At 37.5% G+C, this 23,163-nt stretch overlaps 1 protein-coding gene across 4 annotated transcripts in view; it reads right to left on the reverse strand.

Moving 5' to 3' along the window:
- ARHGAP19 (Rho GTPase activating protein 19) overlaps window positions 1-23,163 on the reverse strand; it is a 55,071-nt gene that overhangs the window by 16,965 nt on the left and 14,943 nt on the right. For 3 of the 4 annotated variants that reach the window (XM_032608955.1, XM_032608957.1, XM_032608958.1), the window contains exons 2-6: window positions 16,689-16,954; window positions 15,289-15,369; window positions 13,286-13,495; window positions 10,625-10,851; window positions 8,822-8,908 (exon numbers count right to left, since the gene is read on the reverse strand). In XM_032608955.1, the coding sequence (XP_032464846.1) occupies window positions 8,822-8,908; window positions 10,625-10,851; window positions 13,286-13,495; window positions 15,289-15,369; window positions 16,689-16,954 (871 nt within the window). The remainder of the gene's footprint in view (window positions 1-8,821; window positions 8,909-10,624; window positions 10,852-13,285; window positions 13,496-15,288; window positions 15,370-16,688; window positions 16,955-23,163) is intronic. The other variant, XM_032608956.1, reaches the window with a different exon arrangement.

Here is a 23,163-nt window from a genome sequence, read left to right on the forward strand (position 1 = left end):
TCAAAGAGCCTAGAAGCAATGACACCCAAGAAACAATCAGTACGTATACCCAGTGTCAGTGGAAGAAACTAGGGCTCCCTGAAGAAAATAGTTGATCCCAGGCCCAGGGCAGAGCAAGTATAAAGTAAGCTGGGGACATTTATGCCAGGATGGAAACACTCAAAGACTAATGGAGTCCTGTCAAAGACACAGCAGGAAGCAGCTTACAAGGGCTATCACAGGCCAAATTTGGTACAATTTGAATATCAAAATTAACAACTGAAATTGACTAACACTTTGAATAACTAAAAATCCATGAGTCTACAGAGACTCATAATGAAAGAGACTAAGAGAGAGAAGGAAAGCTCTTCTCCGAAGAAGAAAGTCGGCTAATAAAGATTAATAATATAATTAGAAAATCACTGTTTTGTGATACACAATATAGTTATACTGTCCAGCAGGATTATCAGTGGATGCTAAACCATTATATTAGTTAATTGCCCTGCAGGTTACTTACTACTTGCAAAGGGGAAAATGTACCTTTATAATTGAGAGATGTGGCAAGTAGCAAAATTAGCATTACTGAGAGTAAGACAATCTACATTCTGTGCCTCCTAATGTGATGCAATATGATGTATACAAACATCACCTATGAATCTTTGCCAAAAATGCTTAACCTGAATCTAATCAAGCCTCTAAACCTAACTTGTGGTTTATAGGAACTACATAGAAAGGGATAAAGGAACAGGTTAAATAACCTTGAAAAAACAGTAAGACAAATTTAAAATGTGGAATATTCTACAATAGGCCTGAATGCTTCAACAAATCAGTGACATGAAGATAAAGGGTAGTAATTATTCCAGATTAAAAGTGATATAATAATCGAAAGCAACACATAAGCCTTGATCAGTTTATGTTTTGTTTTGGTTTTTTACATCTTTATTGGAACATAACTGCTTTACAATGGTGTGTTAGTTTCTGCTGTACAACAAAGTAAATCAGCTATATGTACCCATATAACCCCATATCTCCTCCCTCTTGCATCTCCCTCCCACCCTCCCTATCCCACCCCTCTAGGTAGTCACAAGGCACCAAGCTGATCTCCCTGGGCTATGCGGCTGCTTCCCACTAGCTATCTATTTTACATTTGGTAGTGTATATATGTCAAGTTTATGTTTTTTATATATTTTTAAATAAATTTATTTATTTATTTATTTATTTTGGCTGCATTGGGTCTTTGTTGCTGTGCACAGGCTTTCTCTAGTTGTGGCGTGTGGGCTTTCTCTAGTTGCGGCGAGTGGCGGCTACTTTTTGTTGCAGTGAGCGGGCTTCTCAATGCTATGGCTTCTCTTGTTGTAGAGCACGGGCTCTAGGCACGCGGGCTTCAGTAATTGTGGCACGCAGGCTCAGTAGTTATGGCTCGCAGGCTCTAGAGTGCAGACTCAGTAGTTGTGGCACACGGGCTTAGTTACTCTGCAGCGTGTGGGATCCTACTGGACCAGGGCTCAAACCCGTGTCCCCTGCATTGGCGGGTGGATTCTTAACCACTGTGCCACCAGGGAAGTCCAAGTTTACATTTTTTAAAAAAGCAGCTATGAAATACATTCTTAGGACAACTGGGGAATTTAAATATGAACTGAATATTAGCTGATATGAAATTCTTGTAAATCTTCTTAGATGTGATAACAATACTGTGACTGTTAGGAGAATATTCGTATTCTTAGGAGATGCATGCTTAAGTATTAAAGGACAAAATATCATGATATCAGTGGTTCAGGCAAAAAAAAAAAAATTATGAATATATAGAGGACTTCCCTGGTGGTGCAGTGGTTAAGAATCCGCCTGCTGACACAGGGGCACGTGTTTGAGCCCTGGCCCAGGAGGATCCCACGTGCCACGGAGCAACTAAGCCTGTGCGCCACAACTACTGAGCCTACACTCTAGAGCCTGTGAGCAGCAACTACTGAACCCGCGTGCCTGGAGCCCATGTTCCGCAACAAGAGAAGCCACTGCAATGAGGAGCCCACGTACGGCAATGAAAAGCAGTCCCCGCTCGCCGCAGCTAGAGAAAGCCTGCACGTAGCAACGAAGACCCAACGCAGCCAAAAATCAATCAATCAATAAATTAATTTTTTTAAAAAATATATATATATAGAGAGAGAGAGATAAAGCAAATATGGCAAGTGGTGACATTTGTTGAATCTGAGAGTTATCTGTTTCACTCTTTCAACTTTTCTCTATATTTGAAAAACTTCACAAAGAAGTTTTCAAAAAAGAGTCTCATGACAAAGACATTATGCTATCTATAGTTTAATTTTTACCTTGGTAAATTATAAAGCAGAGCCAAAGGAAATTTCCTCCAAACAAGAATATGACAGCCCACATCACCTATTCTATAACTTCATTTAAAAACAAAACAAAACAAAAACCTCTGCCCCAAAAAGATACTATGAGCTGAAGGGATACTCAGAAAGGGAGCCAGAAGCAGACAGGTTTAAATGAAAATCTGAGGGTCCGAGGTATTTTACAGTTCATAGGACTTCCCAGATAAAATGGGAATTGGCCTCAACTATATATACGTCACAATTCCCTAGGAAAAGATGTGGTGACTCCTATTGAAAAGAGAGAAAACCAGACTAGGTCAGATGGACTGATAATAGTAGAGGACAGAACTATAAATAGTTAGGAATAATTTTAGAGAAAAAAAATTCAAAGAACACAGAATGAGGCAACATAGAATCTGAGGATTAGGAGGTAAACTGTCCACCCAAGGAAACCTGAGAACAAGAAAAAGACAACAAAGGGACTTCCCTGGTGGTCCAGTGGGTAAGACTCCACGCTCCCAATGCAGGGGACCCAGGTTGGATCCCTGGTCAGGGAACTAGATCCTGCATGCATGCTGCAACTAAGAGTCCACATGCTACAACTAAGAAGCCCACACACCACAACTAAGAAGCCCGCATACCGCAACTAAAAGATCCCACACGCGGCAACGAAGATCCTGAGTGCCGCAACTAAGACCCGGCGCAGCCTAAGTAAATAAATGAATAATTTTTTTAAATTTATTAAAATAAAAAGGAAGACAACAAAGCACAAGAAGAACAAATCTGGGGTAAAGTAGGACCTCAGAATAAGTACAGAGCACACAGAACAATCAACAATTTTTCATCCAGGAACAGCTCAGGGAAGAACCTACTCAGCCAAAGTGGTGAAGCAGATGCCCACAAGGACAATGGTTCTGACTCAAATCCAAAGAGAAAAGTCCTGAGACTAAAATAAATCTCAAAAAAAAAAAAAAAAAAGACATTCTTTGTCTCCTTTAGAGATAAACAGAGGCTCAAAGAGTGCTCACACTAGCCTGGAAACAAAGGTAAATAGCAAATAAGAATCAAAACCCCAAGGATGAGGAGCTAAAAGGGGTATCTATTGAAGAGAAAGGAAGGGTAAAAATAGAGAATGTCTGAAAGAATCTAATAATTAGAACTTGTACCAAGCCAAATTACATCTAGGAGACTGTACTAATGTTTTATCTCTAAGGTTTGTACAATCTGTATTCTCAAGATCCTCCACAGTGATATGTTATCTGACATAGTAAAAGGGACTTTGCTGGTGTGATTAAGTTAAAGACCTTGCAATGGGGAGAGTATCCTAGGCTATCCAGGCAGGCCCACTATAATCACATGGGTCCTTAGAAGCAGAGAACCTTTCCCAGCTGTGGTTAGAAGGAAACATCACTATGGAAGAAGGATCAGAAAGACACAACATTGCTAGCCTTGAAGATGGAGGTAGGGGACTATGATCCAAGGAATGTGGGCAACCTCTAGAAGGTGGAAAAGGCAAGTAAACGGATTTTCCCCTAGAACATCCAGAAAGGATTGCATCCCTGCCGACACCTTAATTTTAGCCCAGTGAGACTCATGTCAGACTTCTGACCTACAGAACTGTAAGATAACAAATCTGTGTTGTTTTAAGTCACTTTAAAAAAATCCTTCACAGTGAAGTACAACTTCATTGCATATTTGAATTGTACTGGACAATAAGCAAGAGAGAATGGGCTCTACAGGTAAACAGATCAGAAGGTGGAAAAGCTAGAAACCATGAGATTCAATAAGATCTCTGAGAACCCACCTCTCTTTCAACTTGTGAGTGGTGGGCTATGAAAAGTTAATCTCATATCAGTGGTAACAAGAGAACTCAACAGAAGGAGAGTTCTATTAGGAACTGCACCTAGAAATTCCCCATCTTGATTCACAACTACTGTCAGTTAATTGCACTCTCCATACACACAACTCCTCTCAACTTATTCCTATAAATCCATGCTTTGGAACTAGCTCTTCCCATAAATGAGAAGTATATAAAGAACTGGTTTGAAAGATCTTTGTTCATCATTAAAAAACATTCTTTCTCCTGTTGTCCTATGTCTACTGCTCTAATTCACTTACCTAGATCTCGACTTCTAATTGACCATGATCTTTGACTTCGGCACCTAAGCCCCAGATACATCCCTGACCCTTTGTTTTACAGCCTACTAAATCAAAGATTCTGATCTGTCATTTCTAAACTCTGGACTTTGGATCACTTGCCATCCTGTAGTGGGTAAATCCTACGGTGGCCTCCATGTTCACATTCTGCATAATTCCCTCTTCCTGAGTGTGAATGGACTTGTGACTTGTTTCTAACCAACAGAATATTGGTGATTGAATGTTGCTCCTGTGATGATCAGGTTATATAATATGCTAAAGTGATGGGATGGTAACTGTGATTAAATTATGATATATACATTTATAATACATTATATATATAAAATATGTATTATATATAAGATATATATAAAATATATCTTCATCTGAATCTTGTTAGCACATACTAGAGAGACTCTCCTGTTGGCCTTGCAGAATCAAGCTACTATCAAGTAAGAAGAGAGACAAATTGAAGGAAAAACTATCTTAAACAAAAAGGAACCAAAACTAGCCAGAGCAACTAGGCAAGAAAAAGAAATAAAAGAGAGCCAAATTGGAAAGGAGTAACATTATCTCTGTTCATAGATGATATGACCTTATATGTAGAAAACTCTAAAGATTTCAAAGAAAAATTGTTAGAAAACTCTAAAGATTTCAAAGAAAAATTGTTAGAACTGATAAACAAATTCAGCAAAGTAGCAGGATACAAAGTCAACACACAAAAATCAGTTGTATTTCTATACACTAACAATGAACAATCCAAAAAGGAAATTAAGAAAACAATTACATTTACAATAGCATCAAAAAGAATAAAATACTTAGGAATTAACTTAACCAAGGAGATGAAAGATTTGTACAATGAAAACTATAAAACACTGCTGAAAAAAATTAAAGTCAACATAAATAAATGGAAAGACATCCCCTGTTCATGGATTGGAAGACTTAATACTGTTAAAATGTCAATACTACCCAAAATAATCTACTGCAATCCCTATCAAAATCCCAATGACAGTTTTTGTAGAAATAGAAAAATCGGGACATCCCTGGTGGCGCAATAGTTAAGAATCCGCCTGCCAATGCAGGGGACACAGGTTTGAGCCCTGGTCCCAGAAGATCCCACATGCTGTGGAGCAACTAAGACCATGCACCAAAACTACTGAGCCTGCACTCTAGAGCCTGCAAGCCACAACTATGGAGCCCACATGTCACAACTACTGAAGCCTGAGCACCTAGAGCCTGTGCTCCGCAACAAGAGAAGCCACCGCAATGAGAAGCCCACACACCGCAACCAAGAGTAGTCCCCACTTGCTGCAACTAGAGAAAGCCCATGCACAGCAACAAAGACCCAATGCAGCCAAAAATAAATAAATATATAAATAAATTTATATATTAAAAAAAGGAAATAGAAAAATCCATCCTAAAATTCATATGGAACCTCAAGGGACCCCCAATAGCTAAAACAATCTTGAAAAAGAACAATGCTAGAGGACTCACATTTCCTCATTTCAAAACTTACTACAAAGCTACAGTAATCAAAACAGTATGGTACTGGCATAAAGATAAACATATAGACCAACTGAATAGAATAGAGTCCAGAGATAAACCCTCAAGTATACGGATTTTCAACAAGAGTGGCAAGACTATTCAATGGGGAAAGGACAGTTTTTTCAACAAATGATGTTGGTAAAACTGGACATCCACATGCAAAAGGATGAAGTTGGACCACTACCTAATACCATATACAAAAATTACCCAGAATAGATAAATGTAAGATGTAAAACAATAAAACTCTTAAAAGAAAGTAAAGGGCAAAGGCTTCACAGCATTGGATTTGGCAATGATTTCTTGCATATGACACCAAAGGCACAGGCAACAAAAGAAAAAAATAGACAAATGGGACTTCATAAAAATTTTAAAATTTTGTGCAGCAAGACACTATCAACAGAGTAAAAGGCAATCCACAGAATGGGAGGAAATTCTTGCACATCATAAATCTGATAAGGGATTAATATCTAGAATATATAAAGAACACCTGCAACTCAATAACAAAAAAGCAAATAACCCAATTCAAACATGGGTGGGAATTCCCTGCCGGTCCAGTGGTTAGGACTTGGTGCTTTCACTGCTGTGGCCTGGGTTCAATCCCTGGTCAGGGAACTAAGATCCCACAAGCCGCATGGTGCAGCCAAAAAAAAAAAAAACGGGCGAAGGACTTGAATAGACATGTCTCCAAAGAAGATACGCAAATAAGCAACAAGCACATGAAAAGATGTTCAACATCACATCACTAATCATTAGGAAAATGCAAATTGAAACTACAATGAGTTACCACCTCACAACCATTAACACAGCTATAATCAAAAAAATCCCCAAAACAAAGTAACAAGTGTTGGTGAGGATGCAAAGTAATGGGAACCCTTGTGCCTTGTTGGTGAGAAGGTAAAATGTAAGCATTATAGCAACTATGGAAAACAGTATGGCAGTTCTGTTAGAATTACCATATGATCCAGCAATTCCACTTCTGGGTATAGAGTCATACCTCAGGATCCAAGGTTACTGGTTCCAGGATTTCCCCATGGATACCAAAATCCACAGATACTCAAGTCCCTTATATAAAATGGCACAGTATCTGCATATAACCTATACACATCTTCCTGTATACTTTAAATCATCTGTAGATTACTTATAATACCTAATACAATGTAAATGCTATGTAAATAGTTGTAAATACAATGTAAGTGATATATAAATAGTTGCTGGTGTGCAGCAAATTCAAGTTTTGCTTTTTGGAACTTTCTAGAATTTTTTTCCAAATATTTTTAATCTGCCATTGGTTGAATCTGTGGATGGGGAACCCACAGATACAGAGAGCCAACTATATACCCAAAAGAATTAAAAACAGAGTCTAGAAGACATATTGTATGTCCATGTTCAAAGAAGCATTATTCACAAGCACTAAATGTGGAGGCAACCCAAGTGTCCTTAACAGATGAATGGATAAGCAAAATGTGGTATATACAGTGAATGAAATGTCAGCCTTAAAAAGGAAGGAAATCCTGACAAATGCTACAACATAGATGAACCTTGAAGACATTATGCTAAAGGAAATAAGCCAATCACTAAAATTGATTGATTCCACTTTTATGACATACTTAAAGTGGTCAAAATCGTACAGACAGAAAGTAGAATGGTGGTTGCCAGGGCCAAGGGGAAGGGATGAATGGGGAGTTATGTTTAATGGGTATAGCGTTTCAGTTTTGCAAGATGAAAAGAGTTCTGGCGATGGATGGTGGTGATGGTTTACATAATAATATGAATGTAATTAATGCCACTGGCCTGTACACATATAGTAAATGTTGTCATATGTATTTTACCACATTTTTCTTTTTTTTAATTGAAGAAAGACAAAAAAAGAACCAGACTGAGTGATCTTAAAAATTCTCAGCCTTGGGCTTCCCTGGTGGCGCAGTGGTTGAGAGTCTGCCTGCTGATGCAGGGGACATGGGTTCGTGCCCCAGTACGGGAAGATCCCACATGCCGCGGAGCGGCTAGGCCCGTGAGCCATGGCCGCTGAGCCTGTGCGTCCGGAGCCTGTGCTCTGCAACGGGAGAGGCCACAACAGTGAGAGGCCCACATACCGCAAAAAAAAAAAAAAAAAATTCTCAGCCTTTCCAGATGGCAAAAGATGCTAAAATTAAGAAATTCACCATCAGGAAAGTATACTCTAAAGAAAAGGCCAAGGATGTGACTATGCAACTTTTTGCTAAAAATCTTAGAAACATTAAAAGGTCAGAATATTCAGTTACACAAAGGGCCCTTTCAAAGAGTAAAAGGTATGCCTACCAGATACTCTCAATCCAACCAGAGGGCCTCCAGGAAGCTTAAAGGTATTGTCCCTCAGCCTTCTCAGCAAGAGTCCAAGAAAGAGATGGGTTTATCTTTAAATTTATCTTCTGAGTGAATCCCACTAAAATCCACAGAGACCCACTAAGTTACTGAGAAAATCATGTTGACAGACACACTGCTAGTTTGTACTAAAAAGGACAATAAATACAAGATGAAAGGAGGCTGTCAAAATTCTACTGGCTGGAAGCAGACAGGATAAAAGTACTCTGCTTCCAACATCTGCTGTCTTTCATGAAAAAGGAAGGATGACTCGGGCATGGAGCCAATTGCCCAGGGGACAGAGCCCTACTCAGGTTCTAGGTACCTCCATATTCTTCCCCACCTTAGTTGTTCCCTCTGAGTTTTACCACTGTCCGATCTGGTTTCCAGTTCCAGTCAGGGCCTTTCTTATCTAGTCATCTTTATAGCCCTCTCAGGATCCCACCGTGTTCCATCCTCCTTGTCCTGTCACTACCCAAATCCCATTCGTTACCTACCTTAAAAAGTTTCTGAGAGTGTTTAATCATAAAAGTCATCCCATTGTTTAACTTTGTGATATTCTCTTGAAGGTCATTTGCAGTGACCTATTCAGAGCAAAAGAAACCAAAAAAGGGAGATGAAAAGCTGGGAGGTAAAAGGCAGATATTCCCATTTACTTATCAGTAACCTAATTCTTTCAAACATATGATAGTTTCTATCTCCAAGAAAGCTGACTCTAATACAACATTTAATTCTGGAAAGGTTTTTTGGTTCAGTAGGTTTCCACTAGAGATGATATAATCTAGGAAGAACCACGTGTCCCTGAAGTGATCAGGAAATCCTTGAGAACCAATCTTCATTTCCTAATTCTGCCTGATAATCAGACATACATGCAGAGTTACTAAAGAAGATCTACCCTGGGAAAAGGGGAAAGAAGAATAGAATCTGTAACAATCACCAAGGACACTGCTCTCTAGAGAAACTACAGTTTCTCCAAAGACGAAAGAGAACTGTCACTACTAATTGATACCAGAGGTGACATCCGTTTCTTAAAAACACAGTCACATGGTCACTGATTACCTTCTCTTGTTTCCCTTGCCTTTTTTTTAAGCACTTCAGCATATCTACTATCCCAAAGCCCGCATCCTCAACATGTATCTTTGTTACTTAATGTTTGCTTATACTAAGACCTCTCTCACAGGCTTCTCTTTACAGTCAATGCTTCTCTTTACAGTCATAGATCACTCACTCCTTTTCAGTCTCAGTGAGCTCGTTCTAAAATTCTTTCACTATGAGGCTTTATCTCCTTAACATGGACAAATGTCGGTGTGTCTTTTTCTTCTCACACACCTCCCCCTCATCAACCTTTCTCTGGGCAGAAGCTCTTCCTGGCCCAGAGCTTTATATTATTTTTTCACTAGTTGCTTGTTAGGCAAAACATCTCACACAACCTCTCTCCTTTATCTTCCTTTTCTCATTTCCTATAATCCCCAAAATCTTTTATAAGTCACTATATCCCATCTATTTCTATTATCTTCCCAACAATCCTGTCAAGTAAGTGGAAAAGGTGCTATTATGCCCAGCTTACAGAGGAGGAGCCTATGTATAGAAAGAGGAAAGGACACAGTTAACAGGGGTTTGCAGCTTCCAACCCAGTTATCCTGACTCTAATTCCATCATACAGTAAAACCTATTTTATGAATGGACAGGAATATGAAGCTATGTGCTTCCAGGCCAAGAATTAATTCAAAAGCCTTTAGATAATGTACTTCTCGTGTAAGTCACTAAGAAGGGCATGGTCTCAGTAATAAGAAGCATATTCAGCTTTATTTAAGGAGAGTATATCTATAGGATATAGAAAAGCTACAACAAGGCAGGATTGCTCTCTGTGTCATCTTATCTAAAAGCTCAGTGACACTATCCTGTAAGATCGTACAGCTCTATTCTAAATTTATACCATTCAATATTCAGAAATCAATTTGATTTCCCAAGAAGGCTTTCATGTTAAGAAGGAATTTACATTGATCAGCCAAAATCAGTGTTCTAGTTTATTTAGTAGCTATATTTTCCACTAAGAATTTCCACTAATAAATTGCTAATCAGGTTTGTCAAGAGATTGACTTATAATTTATAAGCAAGATTAACAGGAATTGGCCCCCTCAGGTTTAATAACTCTTAAATGAACTAATAAAGGAAGTTCCTAGCCTTGTAAAGCTGAAGACTAGACCTTGGGCCCTTGATAACCTCACCAAGGTACAGCCATAGGACGAGGGCCAGCCCAAGAAAACCAAGCAGTCTTTCCTTTTTCCCTCAACACTTACATTTTTTGGCCACAAGACATGGGGCGCAAACATAAGGGCAAGGTTATAGGCAGACATCTTATTCTTGTCTTGTTTCTTTGCTGTCTGGTACAGAAGATCAAGCAATAACTTCAGCAAGTTACGATTGGGTGGAGGGAGAATGAGGAATAGCAACTGAAGAGCCTCAATTTGCCGCTCTTTATCTGGTACATTGGTCTTGTTTCCTTTATCATCAAACTGCATCAAATCTTGAGGACAAAAGAGGTGATTGCAAAGGAGAGAGAAAATACAAGCAAGAAAAAGAATCAATGCTCCTACTATTTATTATAATCAAAGAAAGAAAAAAAAAGAATCAAGCATAAATAGAGATTATAGCAAAATATAATAACAAAATAATGTCAATACAACTCAATAATTAAAAGAGAAAAACCCCAACAAAAATGGGCAAAAGACTTAAATAAACATTCCTCCAAAGAAGATATACAAGTGGCCAGTAAGCATTTGTATACTCAGTATCATTAGCTATCAGAGAAATGTAAATCAAAACCAAAATGAGATACTACTTCATAACCAGAGGTGTGGCTATAGTCAAAAAGACTGACAATAACAAGTGTTGCCAAGAATGCTGAGAAAATTAAACTCTCCTACACTGCTGGTGGGAATGTAAAATGGTGTGATCACTTTGGAAAACTGTTTGGCAGTTCCTCAAAAAGTTAAACATAGAGTTACCATATGACTTAGCAATCCCATTCCTAGGTATATACTCAAGAGAAATGAAAACATGTCCACACATATCTTTAATAACGCCACCCCCTTCACATTTCCTCACCAAGATATTTTACTGCTAAAAAAATATGAGAGTGAATTATGCCCTGATAACAGGATGATCCAGGCAGCTCCTTATGGAGTCAGAATCATTGTTTCTCCCCTAACAAGCTACACAGGTTATCAATAAAAACAGTCCCCTAGATAATCAGAATTTGAAAAGACACTGAAAACCATTTGGGTATAATTCATATAGACCTGAAAATGATAACAACGTGTTGTTGAAACTGTTTAACTTCAAAAATAATTCCAGGGGCTTCCCTGGTGGCACAGTGGTTGAGGGTCCGCCTGCCGATGCAGGGGACACGGGTTCGTGCCCCGGTCTGGGAGGATCCCACATGCCGCGGAGCAGCTGGGCCCGTGAGCCATGGCCGCTGAGCCTGCGCGTCCGGAGCCTGTGCTCCGCAACGGGAGAGGCCACAACAGTGAGAGGCCCGTGTACCACCAAAAAAAAAAAAAAAAAAAATAATTCCAGGTTTAGGAAAGGCAGATAATATTTCTAGAAACTGTTCCCTGTTAATATGAAATTGAAAACAAAAATCCCTCCCAGTTATCAGCAAGGGGTACCAAACGATACACCTGTGCCATACCTCAGTATGATATCAAAGAACAGTGAATCATGGGGTGGTGGAGGGGCGGTTTCAGATACTGCACTAAATAAACTCAACAGGAAAGCAAACAGAACAAGCATTCTTCATGTTAACCCTTATAAAAAGAACTTATCAATATTTCCCATATCTTTTTCAAATATCCAACAACTTTATTTCTCCCCCAAAATAACTGTAAAGTTATGTAACACTCTAGTAATATTTTCTCATTTGTACCATCTAAACTGTTCCTGAAAGTGCTAAAAAAAATCTAATCTTATTAGATTTTAGAAATTCAAAACTCGGTTTTTATTTTAAGTAGTAAAAATTATTCAAAAGAAAAAAATTTTCTATTTATTTTCCTTAAAATTAGAAGCAAGAGTAAAAGACTCAAGGGTAGAAAACTAAGTAAATATAGTATGGATGTGGATGCTGTGTGCACTTAGAGCCTATTGCAGCATAACAGCTGTGCAATTTAAGAATGAATAACACAAGCACAAAGGAGAAAGAGGAAACTATTTATGAGCTGAAAATGGAACATTCTCCAAAACACAGTAAATGAAAAAAGCAAACCACAGAACCATGTGTATAACGCCCTACCATTACATAAAAAGAAAGAAAAAGAATACATGTAGGTGTTTGTAAGTGTCTAAAATATCTCTGTAAGGATACATTAGAAATCAATAGCATTGGTTCCCTCTGGGAAGAAAAACTGAGTGCTGGGAACAGGAGTGGGAAAGAGGCTTTTCACTGTATACTCTTTGAACCTTTTGAATTTTAATTCATGTGAATGTATTGCCTATTTAGAAAACAAGTAAAATTATTTATAAGAAGCAAATTTCCAAGAGTAGAGATGATCTCAACTGAGGCATATTAATACTTAGCAAAAGCCTCAAACTAAGGCAAATATACAAAACTGTGACTACTGATTTGGGTAATTGATTTGGGTGTGTCAATCAACCCAGTGAAAAGCATACATTAATTAAGCAACTAAAATGTTCACAGCACAATGCTAGGATCCATCAGGAATACAAAAATAGGTAAAACCCAGACTTTATCTTCAAAGAAGTTTATTCCACAAAAAAAAATTTTGACCAAATCAACCATAACTAGCCAATGCTTATGAGTATTCAGAGAGCCCAGAAATATCATGAAGTCAAACAATATTAACAGAAGCATTGCCGTGGGTTACAAACAACAGAATATTCCAGATGACTTTACTAAATTGAAAGAAATGTATTCACATCTCTTTCTCACCTCCTATACTCACCAGCAATTTTGAGGTGTGCATGGAAATGTTTATGTGTCAGCAGGGGCTCAGGTAACTCTCCTAGAAACATCTTCAGCAAGGTAGCAACATCATTTGAGTGAAACTCCCCTGATTCCAAGTCGATATCAGTTCCATTATTGAGAGCATCCCTTAAAATCTGCTGTCGGACACTATTCCCTGGTACTCTAAACAAACCCTCTACTCTCAAGTCTGTTCAGCATGGAAGAGAAACAGAGGACATGAAAAAGGAAATAAAAAGAGGAATTATGATTAAAATAAGTCATCTAAAAGACTACTTTATACTTGAAAGACCCTTTACAAAGAACTTGAAGGACGTTTCTGTCTTTCTTCCCAGATTAGTTTAGAACCTACTGGCCCCTGAGGAAACATATCTGAACATTCCTGAGTACCCAGAGATCTCCCAGACTGAGACGTGGTCCACCCAGGAGTCACTGAACCTCCTGAGGCACACCTGGAAACTGAATTTAACCTTTTTTTTTTTAATTTTCTGTTGAAATATAGTTGATTTACAGTGTTGTGTTAGTTTTAGGTGTACAGCAAAGTAAGATATATATATATATATATATATATATATATAATTTTTTAGATTCTTTCCATTATAGGTTATTACAAGATATTGGGTATAGTTCCCTGTGCTATACAGTAGGTCCTTGTTGGTTATCTATTTTATATATAGTAGTGTGTATACTGTTAATCCCAAACTCCTAATTTATCCCTCCTCACTCCCTGAATTTAACCTTAATAGTCGGAATGGGCTTGAAAAATAAGTTGGAAGAAAGCCAAATCTCCCTAAAGGCCCCTTCCCGTGGGTCATCTCAGACTTTGCTGGAGGGGCCAAGTTCATCTGTGGGGGTTCATTGCTCCTGTAAAACAGTTTCCCAGCCTAAAATGAATCTAGAGTCTCTGTGCTGCCCCAGGAATTAAAACTCTAACCTATCAGATCACCTTTCAGTCTAAGAGATTCCCAGAAGCTCAGGGTCATCCCAACTAAACGATTCTTCCCTCCCACCTATATTTTAAGCTAATCTAAGGGGATAAAAAAGATGAGACATATTGTTTTGGTTTGACCTGGAAGAAGCATGAGAGTTATGTTTTCAGCTTAGGTCCATATTTCTTTGTATAACCCCCTAATTCAGGGGTCCAAGTTCAAATGCCTACAAGGCCAGGCTGGTAACAGTAAATGAATGAACAGGAACCCTAACAAACCGAGGAGCACCTATCTGTGCTCCAGCTGACTGTGTCCAAGTGGCAACAGGGCCCAAGGATGCTAGATCTTCCTATTATTTCCTATTATCCAAAGAAGTTGAAAACCTGGACTGTTTCCATTTTAAAAGACTGATAACTTATTTTATTTTTAATTTAATCCTTTGCCAAGCAAACAAAATATGAATATAGATGACTTAAACTCTTAGGCTGTCAGTTTGCAACCTCTGCTCTAGCTCCTAGCACAATGTCCCATATAGAATAAGACATAAATAAGTGTTAGTGTCAAATTTATCAAGACATCACATAAAGCCACACATTTCATATACACTCAGCTCTGCCAAACACTTAGAGCAATGAAATAACCAGTATGACTACTAAAAAAATGAAAAAGGAATTAAGTGAAGAGTATATTTTAATCAGAGAATTCTAGAGATGAAAAGCATCTTTGGCAATAAATTATGCTCCCTGGAGTAAATGTTATAAAGGAGCAACGTATTTTTACAGAAGAAATGTCTCTTTCAGTCAAGGGGAAATTGTGATTTCATAGACACTATCTAATGTATATATATCTTTAAGAGTATAAAACAAATCAATACATGAGATGAAATTTGAAAGGAAATATATTTAGAAACATACCACCTGAAATTATCATTGATTAGTGTCTTTGTTGATGGTTAATTGTCACCTAACAATTGCTAACTCAAGGATGTTAGCTCCCAGTAGAAAACTGACAATTCTTCATTAACAAAGAATGACAAAATTTCAAGTAGTCTTACTTTTGTGTAGATATTCAATCAGTTGGTATATACGGGCAATGCCTTCCTCTGTCAGTGGGGATCCAAATATTACTCCTTTTTCTGAAAAAAACCATACAATAGAACAAAGCTATATTTTCCACAAATAGTACAAAATCAGCATACTTAAAAGCAACATACCCCTCAAGTATATTATGTTACAGTTTAGCAAGTATTTTCACAGGGTCAGTAAACAAAAACCTTAAAGTTGGAAGTGTCCCAGAAAATGTAATCAGAAAACTCTCAATCAACTCTCTGCGAGTTTAATCTTAGATGGTAGGTTCCTTGAAGGCAAAGACCATCTTCTTATTTAAGTAACAATACCTAGAATATTGATATGTAATTTTAAAACAAACAAAAAATAGAACTTAGACCCATGATTGTCAGAGCATGATAGATTATCCACTAGAGTTGGTATAGGGTCTGATCTGTTATAATGTTTAAACTTTTTTTGCTGCCTTCAGGATTGCCTAATATTTTAAAAAACAGGGGCTTCCTTGGTGGCTCAGTGGTTAAGAATCTGCCTGCCAATGCAAGGGACATGGGTTCGAGCCCTGGCCCAGGAAGATCCCACATGCCGTGGAGCAACTAAGCCCGTGTGCCACAACTACTAAGCCTGAGCTCTAGAGCCCGCAAGCCACAACAACTGAGCCCACGTGCCACAACTACTGAAGTCTGCGTGCCTAGAGCCCGTGCTCCACAACAAGAAAAGCCACCGCAATGAGAAGCCTGCGCACCGCAACAAAGAGTAGCCCCCGGTCACCGCAACTAGAGAAAGCCAGTGCACAGCAACGAAGACCCAACACAGGCAAAAATAAAAAATAAATAAATAAATTTATTTTAAAAAATAAATTAATTTTAAAAAATTAAAAAACAAAATAGTACCTCTTTAACATCTTATCAAAAGCAGTGTTAATAGTCATAATTTATTATATATATCACTAATAACTTATTTCTGAGAAGGCTTTTTTTGGGTGATTCATAGGTATTTGCCTTATCAAAGCATTCCATGGAATGAAAACATTTGAGAACTACTGCAATAAAAAAATGTTCAAACTTTCTTTACTGTACTCACCAGCTGTGAAACTTTGTATCTTTAATATTATTTTAGTATAGTATTAATAGGGCATGAAAATCAAGGTGCCCCTGATAACTACCTAAACTAATCATGTTATGTCTTGGGGACTGATATATATGCTTTAATTTACCTAGACCGTTTTTATAATTTTTATTAATATTACTTAAGGTTTTACTACTCATGTAAATGAAAAATGACAAAAAGTGCTTTATAATAATAGAAACTCCTCCATGAACATGCAGATGTTCAGAATGAAGCCCAGGGAGCAGCTGAGACCTGCCCCCTTCACAGATACATCTCCTACCCTTTCGCTTGAGAGACATTAGAGACCGGAAGAATCCTGATGCCGGGCCGGCCCCACCAGGCAACTTAAGGTCCACTTCTCCCATCAGCTGAGCCAACTCAGTTCCAGGCAAGTCGATGAGCCTTGTGATATTGCTGACCACCAACTCGGTGAACACCTCAGGTTTCTCATGTCGGAGTTTCTCCACAAAAAAGTCAGGATTGAAGATAATGGGCTGACTTCGAAGGGAAGAGTCATTGCAGATAACAAAATTGCAGATGGCATCTCTGAAAACATGAAACAGAAGAATCTTTGGGGGGATAATTTTTAATATGGGTTTCACATTCCCTCTCAACCATACAATTATTCATTCTTTCTGTGGGCTAATCTACAGACTGGTCTTCTGAAAACCTAATCCCCAATCTGCTGACTGCATAAAAGAAGACAATTTGGGCTTGTTGCTGTTTAGGTTATATCCACCCAGATACTTAGAATTTTAGTTTAAAGAAAAGACACCAAATAGCCTCTATGATATGACCTGAATTTGCCTCTTAATTTTAGGCATTCACTGCAAGAAGATAGAGATCCTTACAGCCTCCTGAGTCTAAGAGTATATTAGAACTGGCAGTCACATAGACCACTTTCCTTATTAAAACAGTCAAACCCTAAACTATTACCATTAAATTCTTGTAAAACATCAGACCTGCAGCTGTTCCCCCTAACACAGCAATGGGTAATCATTAAATTAAGGCCTTCCTGGGAGTATAGCCAGCACTGTATGGTATTTTCCATCCAGTGATTAATTGCTGACAGTAACACAGGCTAGTCGCAAATGCCACAGAAACCACGTGACAGTGAGCATGAGACTACTGAAGAGCTAAAACTATATCTAAACAGTACAGTAGACATTTTGAAAACATTTACTCTACCCTTAGGCTTCTTTGGTTCCTGGGTCCCTACACAGGCAGGTGTTTCCTTATAATCAGTCCCCTTCAACTGAGCCAGGCGCTTTGGATTCTGTTCCTCATAACCAAAAACCCTTCACTAGAATGGAAGGCACTTACAGGTACATAAAATAGATATTAATTCAGCCTTGCCAAGGTTCAGAAATGGGTTTTATTTTAAAATCCTTCATTCTGGATAGCTTTGGCCCATCGCCTAAGTCCAAACTTTGCTCAGACAGGTTCTTCCTCTCTAAGGCACTTAAAAAAATTCTGTATTTTGCTTCTAATTTTACTCTTCTATCACTGAGTAATACTCAACAGATATGTTCTGTTGGCCCCTGATCTTAGCTGGTTTTCCACTCCTAAATTATTTGGGCTATACTTCTAGCAAAGCTCCTCTGACTCTCAGAAATATTTTCTTCCCTATTGTTTTCTAATTTTAACATGTTACATATAAGAACTGTATTATTCCATCTCTTGTAGCAGACACATCACCACTTGTTTGTATCCATTATCAATCATCTCTAATGGCTTATTCTAATTTTCATTATATAAACAGCCATCTATTATACAACCAATGAGTAAATGTAACACAAGCCAGAAAGGACAAGTCATCACATCTGTCAGACAAAGCTGAAATCCACCTGACTCAATCAAACATTCCCACAATAAAAACAATCACAACTTAAAAGTTTCCACAACACCCCAGGTACCAAAGCACTGTTCCAGGAAAAATGATATCTCTAAACATTAAATATAACTAATCTTTAACACACTTTGCCAATACTACATGGAACTTTTTTTTTTCTCGCCACACCACATGGCATGTGGGATCTTAGCTCCCCTGCAGTGGAAGCGCGGAGTCTTAACCACTGCACCGCCAGGGAAGTCCTACATGGATCACTTTTAACATGGTATAATGAAAACAAGGTATGGGTAAATTTCAAAGTTCATCTGTACTTCCCTGAAAAGTTATTATATAACTTTATTCAACAGCCCAAATCTTCAGTTGGTGGCTACTAAATTTCTTTTCTCTAAAATGATAAGAATTTACATAAAAATTATGTGTATTTTCAAGCCAAAAAGTCATTAAAGAAAGAGAACTTAAAATGCTGTTTCCTCAACCTTTTTATACACTAAGGTTATTTTTCCTGTATAAATTCCTGTATAATTTTCCCTGTATAATCATTGGCAAATGATTATAATACAAGCCAAATAAAATCAAAAGCAATTTCATCCTAAGCATTGACAAAGCCTTTTTTTTTAATGTCAGCTTATTTCAGTCAAGAAATGAGTCAATAGACAACTATCACTTATAATCACTGCCAATGAGAAATTACTACTCTACTGAGAGAGCCAGAAAATCATGAAATGGGTTAGCACCGAAAAGAGTCTTATTATTTATCAGATCTAAGCTTTTATGGATGTCACATCCCTTTTAATTCTGAAAAACAGAATTCAGATCAAATTAATTCTAACATATAAATGTACATGAATAGCATCCATTATATTCTTAAAGTAGAAACACATACATACATATAACCTCCAGATCTTTAGTTTACTAATATCCAGAGTAAGACTCAGTTGAGATTCCAAAACTTATATCACAGTTGACCTTCAGGCACTAAACTGGATCAAATAGACAAGTAGAAAGGAGCCGGAGGCACAAAACCCTACTACATCGTTTCTCAACAGAATCCTTTCTACCTTGCGGTCTGCTCCCTCCGAAATAGGTAGAATAGGTAGGAGAATAAATAAGTTCAAGGCTGCCCCTACCTATTCACAAGGAACACAAGAAAGAGACACCTTAGGAGTCCTAATACACAAGTAACAAACAAGCAATCTCAGTTTCTTTTCCCCTTCTGCTTTTTCTCCCCTTCCTTCCCATAATCATTCACTTTTGTTTTGTCTCACTTTAATTTCTTTAACCTAGTTCTTTTTTTTTCCTCTCCTTCACTTTTTCTGAGTGGAGCATGTGGTAAGACAAAAAGTAAGGGAGAGAAGTGGTTAAGAAAAGGAAGTAAAATGGAAGATAAGAGATGGAAAAGACAGATATAGTAGGTTATGTTTTTAAATTATCCCCATATCACAAAGTCCGCTAATCTCTTTCCACGGAATACATAGTACCACAATATGAAGCTGAGAATATCACAGAACATGGTCAAGAACTTAAGAGAAGGGCTAAAGAAAAAGAAAAATATTATTTTTAAGCAAAAACAACTTCCTCCTCTACAGTATCTAATTTTAAAACAAACTCTAAGTTTGCTCAAGTTTAAGAAAAAATTAATTTCTTACATAAATGCTGAAAGCTTCTGATGAGGCATTGGTAAATCGAAGAGACAGGAAAAAAGCTTTCTCCTTGTTCGTTGTAACCCTCCTTTCCCTGCCCCATCACAGCCTACACAAATTCCAGACATGTTAGAGGACACAAGGGCACATTATGGGGCCTGAAAGGCAGTACTTATTAGGACTCTAAGCACTCATCTGCAAGTAGGAACAAAACAGAAATTAAAAACTGGACCAAGTGAATTTTATTTGCCAACACATAGATGAAACGCAAGAGTAGTCTCCCATCACACTGAAAGTTGTATTAGACAAAACAATCACACAATATAAACAGTATAAGGACAAGCAGTTTTATAATATAAAAGGAAGGCTGATCCCTACCTCACGTCATACACAAAAAATAAATTCCAGACAGAATAAAGATCCAAATATGAAAAGCCAATTTTTTTAATTTTTATTGGAATATAGTTGCTTTACAATGTTGTGTTAGTTTCTGCTGTACAGCAAAGTGAACCAGTTATACATATATACATTCTTGTTTAGATTCCCTTCCAAAAAAGTCAAACTTTAAAAAGAATAAATTAATGAGGCAGAAAAAAGACTTCTTAAACATGACATAAAATGCACAATCCACAAAGAAAAGATTGAAACATTTAACTACATTAAAATTTTAAATGTCTGTTCAACAAATAACATTATAAACAAAGTTCTCAAAAAATGAAGTCACAGTGCCTCTGGAGAGAGGAACTGGATGAAAGAACAGGAGTGGGAGAGAAACTTTTCACTGTGTGCTTTTTTGTATTTTCTCGATTTTTGACTCGTGAACATACTACCCATTCACAATAAATAAATAAATAACAAATAAATGTAAAACTTTAAAAGTAATAATAAAAGCCAAGCCATAAACTGAAAAAAAAATTTGTCAAAAGATATAACAAAGTAATTCATAGAAGAGGGGTCTAAATGACTAATAAACATGAACAGAATCTTAACTTTAGAAGTTATCAGGGTAAAGAAAATTTAAAAATGGTTATCTTTCCCAACCCATCATTTTGGCATAAACTATCAAATTCAGGCGATATCTTCTTATTCTTAGTTTGCTAAGGGTTATTTATTTATTATCATGAGTCTGTGCTTAATTTCATCAAAATTTTTTGACAATCATATAATTTTTCTCCTTTATTTTGTTTATGTAGTGAATGAATGATTAATGTTAAACCAGCTGGGCATTTCTAGAATAAACCCAATATTATAATAATGTATTATCATTTTTATATATTACCGAATTTGGTTTGCTAATAGTTTGTTTAGGTTTCTCCATTTATGTTCATAAGTGAGATTATCGTGGAATTGTTCTTTCTTATATTGTCTTCATTAGGTTTTGTATCAAGGTTGTGCTGGCCTTACAAAATGAGTTGGGGAGTGTGTCCTATTTTTCTGTTTTCTGAAAAAGTTTGTGTCATTTCTTCTTTAAATGTTTGATGGAATTGGCTGACGAAGCCATCTGGACTCAAGAGTTTTCTCTGTAAGGTTTTTAATTATATATACTCAATTTATTTTGTGTTACAGAACTATTCAAATTTTCTATTTCTTCTTGTATTAATTTTGGTAAGCCAGATATGTCTAGGGTTTTGTCTATTTCACATAAATATTCAAACTTTACTGGCATAAACTTGTTCATAATATCCTCTTAGGAACTTTTTAATGTGTCCAGGTTCTGTAGTGATGTCCTCCTCCTTGTTCCCAATATTGGTAATTTATGTTTTCTCTCTTTTTTAATTTATGAATCTTATTAGAGATTTAGCAATTTTTATTAGCTTTGTCAAGGTTCCAGCTTTTGGTTTTACTGAACTCCTCTATTACATGTTTGTTGTTTATTGCACTAATTTCTGCTCTTATCTTTATTACTTCCTTTCTTCTTTACTGGATTCAGGATAAGGTGGCACTGCAAATCAATGGGGAATGAATGACTTTTTCACGAAATGGTGCGGGGACACATGGACATCTATAGGGGGAAAAAAATGAAAATTGACACTTATGTCACTATACACAAGGTCAATTCCAGGTGAATTACAGATCTAGAGGTGAACAACAAAACAATAAGCCTACTAGAAGGTAATATAGAAGAATATATTATTGAACTCAGGGTGGGGAAATAATTTTTAAATAACACATAAAAAATTAACCAAAAAGAAAAAGATCAATACAATTGACTTCATTAAAATGAGAACTTGTGTTTATCAAAAGACACCATCAAGAAAGTGAAAATGACAGGCACAGAGTGGGAAAATATATCTACAATACATACAGCAAAAAAATGGCTCATATCTTGAATATATGTAGACTTCGTATTAATCAGTAAGAAAAAATAAATAGCCTAATAGAAAAACAAGCATGAGATTTCCATAAAATCTCATTTAAAAAGCTACTCAATATCATTAGACACCAAGGAACTGCAAATTAAAAAACAAGGACAGGGCTTCCCTGGTGGCGCAGTGGCTAAGAATCCGCCTGCCAATGCAGGGGACACGGGTTCGAGCCCTGGTCTGGGAAGATCCTACATGCAGTGGAGTAACTAAGCTCGTGGGCCACAACTACTGAAGCCTGCACGCCTAGAGCCCATGCTCCGCAACAAGAGAAACCACCGCAATGAGAAGCACCGCAACGAAGAGTAGCTCCCACTCGCCACAACTAGAGAAAAGCCCGCACACAGCAACGAAGACCCAACACAGCCAAAAATAAATAAATAAATTATTTTTTAAAAAGACAAAAAATAGGGCTTCCCTGGTGCGCAGTGGTTGAGAGTCCGCCTGCCGATGCAGAGGACACGGGTTTGTGCCCCGGTCCGGGAAGATCCCACATGCCGCGGAGCGGCTAGGCCCGTGAGCCATGGCCGCTGACCCTGCGTGTCCGGAGCCTGTGCTCCGCAACGGGAGAGGCCACGACCGTGAGAGGCCCGCGTACCGCAAAAAAAAAAAAAAAAAAAGACGAAAAATACAGTGTTTAGAGATACAGTCTCCAACTTACAATGGTTCAACTTACGATTTTTCAACTTTATGATGGTGTGAAAGCAATATGCATTCAGTAGAAACTGTACTTCAATTTTGAATTTTGATCTTTTCCCAGGCTAGCAATATGTAGTACAACACTCGTGATGCTGGACAGCAACCATCCTGTACCCATACAACCATTGTTTTTTCACTTTCAGTAGAGTAGTCAATAAACTACATGAGATATTCAACACTTTATTACAAAATAGGCTTTGT

The sequence above is a fragment of the Phocoena sinus genome, chromosome 16, assembly GCF_008692025.1.
Source record: "Phocoena sinus isolate mPhoSin1 chromosome 16, mPhoSin1.pri, whole genome shotgun sequence".
Lineage (NCBI taxonomy): Eukaryota > Metazoa > Chordata > Mammalia > Artiodactyla > Phocoenidae > Phocoena > Phocoena sinus.